At 37.8% G+C, this 9,084-nt stretch overlaps 1 protein-coding gene across 1 annotated transcript; it reads right to left on the minus strand.

The window, feature by feature from the left end:
* Positions 1-6,184: 6,184 nt before the first annotated feature.
* Positions 6,185-8,742, minus strand: LOC132116787 (glucose-dependent insulinotropic receptor). The gene has a single exon (XM_059525648.1). It carries the CDS (start codon positions 7,359-7,361, stop codon positions 6,204-6,206), a length of 1,158 nt encoding a protein of 385 aa, XP_059381631.1. The 5' UTR covers positions 7,362-8,742; the 3' UTR covers positions 6,185-6,203.
* Between the last annotated feature and the right edge of the window lie 342 nt (positions 8,743-9,084).

Consider the following 9,084-nt stretch of genomic DNA (forward strand, 5'->3'; position numbering starts at 1 on the left):
CAACTTGTCATCTGTGCATTTTATGAGGATTGATTACATGACAGTTGCAATGAAAACATAAGGAAGCAGCTGTCCATATTCAGATCATATTAGAACAAACTAAACCAGCAAACAAACAAATATCAATATATCTGAATGATGGAGTAATGCCTGATTATTACCTTTAACTTCATACATGCTTTCTAAGCTGGGCAACGAGTCCGGAGGCCATCTTTTATAAAGCCACTGGTTTTCTTTAGTTGTATGATTAAGAATTGAAGAGTTCAGATGTAAAAGCCTCTAAGTGCCGTTGGAAATTTTCATTCAAATTAGCATTTTTGTCAGTTACTGATATGTAGGCTCAGTAATTTCACTTTAAAAGCAATGAATAGGTTCTTTACATTGCCCTTTAATAGTCTCGAAACAATGCTAATTTTAGAATATTTTTTTTTAAACAGCACTAAGAGGCTTTTGGATCTCTTCAGTTGCAATGCTTCTTTGATGTAATGAAGATCTCACTATCTAAGAAGCCACCAGTATCCATCAAACTGATACAGTCTGGGCAGAACTATTGTTCCAGTCACCAAAGACAGATTCGCAAATAACCTGCCTGATCTATCTCAACTCCTATTTGTACCCAAAAATACACATGAATTAGACGAAATGACTGACAACACGGGCACTATTTTCTCTAATACATTAGAAGCTGTTGCCCCCATCAAATTGAAAAAGGTTAGAGAAAAACGTACTGTGCCATGGTATAACAGTAATACTCACTCTCTCAAGAAAGTAACTCGTGGTCTTGAACGCAAATGGAGAAAAACTAACTTGGAAGTTTTTAGAATTGCATGGAAAAACAGTATGTCCAGCTATAGACAGGCTCTAAAAACTGCTAGGGCAGAGCATATACACAAACTCATTGAAAATAACCAAAACAATCCAAGGTTTTTATTTAGCACAGTGGCTAAATTAACAAATTACCAGACGCCACCTGATTCAAATATTCCACCAAAGTTTAATAGTAATGACTTTATGAATTTCTTCACTGATAAAATAGATAACATTAGAAATACAATAGCGAATGTAGATTCTACAGCGTCTAACACTTCAGTTTCATCCATCGCACCCAAAGATAAACTGCAGTGCTTTACAAATATAGGACAGGAAGAGCTAAATAAACTTACCACTGTATCTAAACCAACAACATGTTTATTAGATCCTGTACCCACTAAATTACTGAAAGAGTTGTTACCTGTAGCCGAAGAACCGCTTCTCAATATCATTAACTCGTAATTATCTTTAGGTCACGTCCCAAAACCATTCAAGCTGGCGGTTATTAAGCCTCTTATTAAGAAATCAAAACTAGAGCCTAGTGTACTGGTAAATTATAGGCCTATTTCAAATCTTCCATTCATGTCAAAAATTTTAGAAAAAGTTGTGTCTGCTCAATTGAGCACCTTCCTGCACAAAAATGATATGTATGAAGAATTTCAGTCAGGTTTCAGGCCCCACCATAGCACAGAAACTGCACTTGTTAAAATTACAAATGACCTGCTTCTTGCATCAGATCAAGGCTGCATCTCATTTCTAGTCTTACTTGATCTTAGTGCTGCATTCTACACCATAGATCATGACATACTCATAGATCGATTACAAAACTATACAGGTATTCAAGGGCAGGCTCTAAGATGGTTTAGATCCTACCTGTCCGATCGCTACCATTTTGTTTACTTAAATGGGGAGTCATCTCATTTATCATCAGTAAAATATGGAGTTCCACAAGGATCCGTCCTAGGTCCCCTTCTATTTTCAATATACATGTTTGCCCCTTGGTAATATTATTAGAAAATACGGAATAAGCTTCCACTGTTATGCTGATGATGCTCAGCTATATATCTCAACGAGACCAGATGAAACTTCTAAATTATCTAAGCTAACAGAGTGTGTTAAAAATGTAAAAGATTGGATGACAAATAATTTTCTCCAATTAAATTCGGATAAGACAGAGATATTAATTATTGGACCAAAAAACACTACACAGACTCTTGTAGATTACAATCTGCAACTAGACGGATGTACTGTTACTTCCTCTACAGTCAAAAATCTGGGTGTTATATTAGACAGCAACTTGTCTTTTGAAAATCATATTTCCCATGTTACAAAAACTGCATTCTTCCATCTTAGAAACATTGCCAAGCTACAAAACATGTTATCTGTTTCTGATGCAGAAAAGCTAGTTCATGCATTCATGACCTCTAGACTGGACTATTGTAATGCACTTCTAGGTGGTTGTCCTGCATCTTCAATAAACAAGCTACAGGTAGTCCAAAATGCAGCAGCTAGAGTCCTTACAAGCTCAAGAAAACATGATCATTTTACCTCAATTTTACAGTCTCTGCACTGGCTACCTATTAAGTTCTGTATCAGTTGCAAATTATCATTACTTACCTATAAGGCCCTAAATGGTTTAGTTCCTGCGTACCTAACTAGCCTTCTACCACGTTACAATCCATCACGCTCCCTAAGGTCACAAAACGCTGGACTTTTGGTAGTTCCTAGGATAGCAAAGTCCACTAAAGGAGGTAGAGCTTTCTCACATTTGGCTCCGAAACTCTGGAATAGCCTTCCTGATAATGTTCGGGGTTCAGACACACTCTCTCTGTTTAAATCTAGATTAAAAACGCATCTCTTTCTCCAAGCATTCGAATAATGTATCTCTTAACTTGTGAGTGTAGTTGCATCTGATCAAATGTGCATTCTTATTCTTTAGCTTGGGTTAAACTAATTAATTTTACTTTGTTGGATCAGCAGCTATGCTAATAATGTCTCTATTTGTTTCTATGTTTTGCATATGATTTACATCCCGTGGTAACTAGGATTTACACAAGCTCCAGTCTGGATCCAGAACACCTGAGAAGAGATGATGCTGAGGACCTCAGATGATACTAACCCTGAATCAACAGAACTAACAAATATTGCTACAAGTGTGACTGCATCATATAATAATTATTAATTATCAATAATAGTAATAATGTTCATCGTCTGGCTGATTACGTCTTGTATTAATTTTTCTAAAAATCCTGTCATACGTGCACAAACTGACAGTCACCACTTATAAGCTACTACTAAATATTGTAGAAACATAATTTTCTGTAAAGTTGCTTTGTAACGATTTGTATTGTAAAAAGCGACATACAAATAAACTTGAATTGAATTGAATTGGTTCTCACTCTTCTCAAAGTACTCAGGAGGGCACTACCTTGCTGACAGTAGTTTGTTTTTCACACTGCATGTTTTGTCACTTAACCTCATTTAAATGAATCTATGAAAACACTATCACGATTGGCTGTTTTTTTTTGCTCCACATCCTGAGCTTTGGTGGATTTGGGTTGGGACAAACAAAAGAAAAAAAAAGAGTCAAATGCATGTACACACTCCTCTCCTCACTCTTTTCTCTACGAGACCATCGTTGTCCAATGATCAACACAATAAAACTCATTAAAAGTGATAAACCAACTGTATAGGCTACACAATGTAAACACTGTTGATAACAGCAGGTGAATGTCATGCTTTATATAGTCCAGTCTCACATTCTGAAATCCACACAGAGCTGAAAGCAGGAGACTGTCATTAAACGTTAAAACTCACAGACACACGCACACACACACACACACACATATATATATATATATATATAGAGAGAGAGAGAGAAAGAGAGAGAGAGAGCGCTGTGAAAATGTTTTTGCCCACTTCCTGTTTTTTTTAATATATATATATATATATATTGTCACACTTAAAATATTCCGATCATCAAACAAATGATGATTAAATTATGGTTTCATTTATTAAGGGAAAAAATCTGTCCAAACCTACCTGGCCCTACATGAAAAATCAATTGCCCCCTCCTGTTAAATCATGAAAGAACTGTGATTAATCACATTATTTTAGAAAGTTGAGTTAAATTTCACACACCCAGGCTTGATTACTGCCAGACCTGTTGAATCAGGAAATCACTTAAATAGAAGCTTTCTGACAAACTGAAGCATGCTGCAAACTAAAGAAATTCAAGAACAGATGAGAAACGTATTAAAAAAAAAGTCTGGAAAGGGTTATAAAGACATTTCTAAGACGTTGGGAATCCAGCGAACCATGGTCAGAGCCATTATCCACAAATGGAGAAAACTTGGAACAGTGGTGAACCATCCCAGGAGTGGCTGGCCTACCAAGATTACTCCAAAAGAGCGACAACAACTCGTCCAAGAGGTCATAAAAAACCCCAGAACACAATCTAAAGAACTGCAGGCCTCACTTGCCTCAATTAAGGTCAGTGTTCTTGATTCAACAATAAGACAGAGATTGGGCAAAAACAGCATCCATGGGAGAGTTCCAAGGCAAAAGCCATTGCTGACCAAAAAGAACACACAGGCTCATCTCACATTTGCCAAAAAATATCTTGATTATCCCCTAGACTTTGGAGCAAATATTCTGTGGACTGATGCGACGAAAATGTAACTCTTTGTAAGGTGTATGTATGTCCCATTACATCTGGCATAAAACCAACATAACATTTCATAAATGTAACATACTAACAGTCAAACATTGTGGTGGAAGTGTGATGGTCTGGGGCTGCTTTGCAGCTTCAGGGCCTGGATGACATGCCATAATTAATGGAACCATGAATTTCTGCACTCTATCAGAAAATCCTAAAGGAGACTGTTCGGCCGTCAGTTTGTGTCCTCAAGCTCAAGCACACTTGGCTTATGCAGCAGGACAATGATCCCAAACACACCAGCATGTCTACCTCTGAATGGCTCAAGAAAAACATAATTAAGGTTTTGGAGTGGCAAAGTCAAGTCAAAGTCCGGATTAAAAACCAATTTAGTAGCTGTGGCGTGACCTTAAATGGTCCAATCATGTTTAAACCCTCCAATGTGGCTGAATTAAAACATTTCTGCAAATAGTGGGCCAAAATTCCTTCACAGTGACTTGAAAGATTAATTGCCAGTTATCGCAAACACTTGACTGCAGTCGTTGCTGCAAAGGGTGGCACAACCAGTTTAGGGGGCAATTACTTTTTCATGTAGGGCCAGGCAGATTTGGACAGCTTTTTTCCTTAATAAATTAAATCAGTAATGTAATATTAAAATTAGTTTGATCTGAATTATGTGACAAATATGCATGTGTGCATTGATATAAAAATGTTCTTTTATATTTTCAGTTCTTTATGCTTAGGATATTAATCTTTGTGTGGTTCAAAATGTTTATTATTATTAATAATAATATTATAAGCGGTAGTAATAGTATACTGTATACAATTTAGAGATTTAGTTTTAACATTTTACACAGCACTTACGTAATGAGATTTTAACATGATGTAATGTGCTGCACCTGTATTATTATTATTTTTTTTTTCATTGACCATTAGATTATTTAATAATTTACCTGAAGAAGTGGCTGATAGGAAGTGGTCAGGATTTCTCTCAGAACCACATGGGTGGCAAACATGGCTTTTAATACCTTTCTAAATGACCTTTTTAAGTGCTTCTATGAATCAGAATATACTGAAGAATGTCTTTTTATAGGGGACTACAAAATGGGATATTAACGTTTAGGTCATTGTACATTGTTAATTCTGTAGAATTATTTATAATTCATATATGAAAACCAAAGCAAATATTAAAATATTATATATATATATATATATATATATATATATATATATATATATATATATATATATATATATATATATATACTTCACATAGGTCTAAAATATTTTTTTTCTATCAGCAATGGTAAACGTATAAGAAGAGAAACGTTTTCAATCAAATTGTTACTATTTATTTATATAGCACTGTTCACAATGAATATTGCACAAAACCATTTTACAGAGAATATTTCCCTATCAACAGACATCTTATTAAAAGGGCTCATAACCACCAAGGCTCTTATAACCATCAGTTAGCAAGATGACAGTGATGATGAGAAACCCTATTCAAAGATACAACACAAATAGCATTTAATTTATTACAGTCATATATTTTACAACTGGGAAAAAGTGGAAATGGGAAATAAGTGATTTGGTTATATTTTGAATGTATTGTGTTCAAATAAAGCAGTGTCTGTTGTATTTGGACAAATACTCTGGGCTCCTCATCCATTAAAGGATGTAGCATTTTTCTAAACCTTTTACAGTTTCATGGTCAGTGGATTAAAAGGATATCCTATCTATTGGAAATATTTTCTGGATGTTGTTCAGGAATTGTGACAGACCGATTGTAATTTAATGGGGTGGATAGCATCTTGTCATGAAACCTTACTGCCTGAGTGACAATCGGGTGGTCTGTGGGGCATCTGTCTGCCGTCTCAGAGTGTGTCACACAACACAACCTGACTTTAATATGAGCGAAGATCTCACAGATCTGGCTTCTCACTTCCCGCTGCCAGCAAGCATAAACAAGGGGATTTATTAGAGAGTTTGAGAGCCCCAGCAGCCACAGATGGTTCTCCAAAAAGTCATAAAGTTCACAGGTTGGACATGATGCCTGCACAATACTGACCACAAAAAAGGGGCACCAGCAGAGCGTGAAGCAACCAATCAGCACGGCAATAGTCCGCAGGGCTTTTACGTGGCCCCAGTAACGGCTAGATGTCAGAATGCGTGAACCTGCTTGCTGGGCACGGATGCGCTTCTGATGGCCCCAGGCAATTTTCAGAATGTCCATGTAAAAATAGATGAAGACTGAGAGTATTGGAAAGAAAAAAAGGCAGAAGACCACAATGATGCTCTTTGGCTCTATGACAGAGAAGAACGTGCAGACTTTGTGATAACCTTCCTTCTGCAACGGTTTCAAAATGATGGGTGAAAATCCCACAGTCATCGAGATGAGCCAGACGGGAACCAGAGCCCCAACAATCATCTTACCGCTCATTAACTGCGAATAGCGCAGGGGTAACTTTATAGCTACGTAGCGGTCCAGTGAGATCAAGAACATGGTTAAGATGGAGGCTGCAGAGGGTGCCATGATAAAGGTCATGCGCAACAAACAAATGCCCTTCTCCATGGAGGCCGTAGTTCCTTCGAGAGCATCAGTGGCAATGCCAGTGATAGCCACGCCAACCAGGATGTCTGCTATAGATAGGTTTAAGACAAAACACCAGCTCTGGCAGCCCCTCTTGCGGATGAGGAGAACCAGGGCAAAAACGACTAAAAGGTTGGTGGAGATGATCAAAATGGATGCCGCACTAAGAATACAGCCCATGGCCACTACCTCTCTTTCTATCACAGCAGGGGTTGTGAGCTCTGGACTGGGTACTGTCACTACGTAGTTCTCCCTTAGGGTTTCCAAGGATGTCTCCTGAGTCTCATTGAAAGCGATCATTGTTGCATCAATTTTGATAAGAATTTAAACAGATCAAGATCCTGATGGTTTCATGATGAAAAAAGGACACTGACGTAGATTTACATTTCTCAGATTAAGAAACTGCTTCTGTAGTTTTGTTTGTCTGCCCCTTGTTCTGTTTGGCTGCCATCCAGGTCCCATCAGAGCATACTTCCTACTGGAAGCGGCTATGGCCATGAAATCACGATTATTTTGAAATTACAACTTAAGTCTTCCGAAGTGCAAGAAAACGATGATCTTTTAATGAAATCTTTATCCTTGATTTTTCATAAAGAAATATTCTCAGGATACTACTCAGAAGTTTAAGACTGTTCCTTGCCTGAAAAAGTGATAAGAGCCGATGAACTCCTGTCTCAAGAAATCCATTCTCCTCACAGTGAAAAAGTCATATAAATTCAACAGAGAACATATTCCAACTGTGGAAAAGACGACCAGAAGAAGGATTCCAAGCGAGTAGTCATTCTTGCATCTCTCAGTGCATTTTTCAGATTCGGCTTTAGGATGAAGGCAAAAAAATTAATTCTTCCATTTCAAATGGGCTGATGTGCCAGTGTCTGTTTTGTTGGCCGCAGATGTTTTTCTATCAGCATGGAATCAGTCTACTAACTTTGGACAACCTCAAAATGGGGAAAGGAAACTGATGGACGTAAAGAGCGGGTTGGGTTTGGAGAGAGGGCTGGGAGGTGGGTGGACACTAACAGGATGACTGTGATTGCTCATGAGTGAACAAACTCTAAATAAACAGAAGCACTCGCGGGTGAATAAATGCTTACCATATTCAAACCCTTTTACATCATTGGAGTCAGGGTCAATGTACAAATACTGATATATTTTGGGAACAAGACAAATCAGTTAATGCAGCGACCTCTTCAACTTCTCTCTGGAGTCATGGGAATGAGTCAAAGCCCTCAAGTACAATGGACTTAAAACCATGCAACCGGTTTTTAACAATCTGCACATAGTTGTCCATACCGAGGAAAGATCTGACAGTGCTACACAATAAAGCCAGACTCCCACTGGTCAACAATGTGGCAATGTTATTCATCCCTACTAGACTGTTCACTGCTATTGAAAGTGGATTGTGGTCAGCAGTTGTTGTGCCCACTGCTACACTCTGGCCACAGAAAGCTCCTGGACCCCTAAATTAGACATCACAGCCCATCTTTACCTTGAGCTGCCTAAATAAGGGACATCTTGGGCACTCTGAAAGGAATACTAACGCTTCTCCAGGTTGTTTAGAGCACTGGGCAAAAGATGTCTTTAAAGCGAAGACTATTTTCCATGTTGCTGTGCTGTGCGTACTGTTTGGCATCACTCTTCTGCCTTCACCCGGACAGAAACAACTGCGTGTCAAATGGTGCCCGGTGAGTTTTTGGTTAACACATCAAAGAAAAGTTCAAAATGTTCAACTTTTTAAAATATGTTTTTCAAGATTCAACTCAAGTAGTTAGTGTACTTCAGTGTATTTTTATGTATTTGTTAAGTTAGTCTGTAGGGTTCAGGGGACATTTGGATTTGGGATTTATACATTATATGTTGTTTTTGATTGTTTGCTTTTTGATCTTAAACATATTACTTTATACTAAATTCCAATACCCGCTACCATACAGATTCATATGTTCCTGAATTTTTCCCAGGATATCGGATCCTCTTGTTTGTATAAGGGGTGTGAGCAAGGTCATGTTGCTCCGATTTTATCATG

This window comes from Carassius carassius, chromosome 36 (genome assembly GCF_963082965.1).
Source record: "Carassius carassius chromosome 36, fCarCar2.1, whole genome shotgun sequence".
NCBI classification, from domain to species: Eukaryota; Metazoa; Chordata; class Actinopteri; order Cypriniformes; family Cyprinidae; genus Carassius; species Carassius carassius.

What these genes read in the sequence shown, in the direction of transcription:
- LOC132116787 (XM_059525648.1), bottom strand. Translation starts at nt 7,361, where the DNA reads ATGATCGCTTTCAATGAGACTCAGGAGACATCCTTGGAAACCCTAAGG.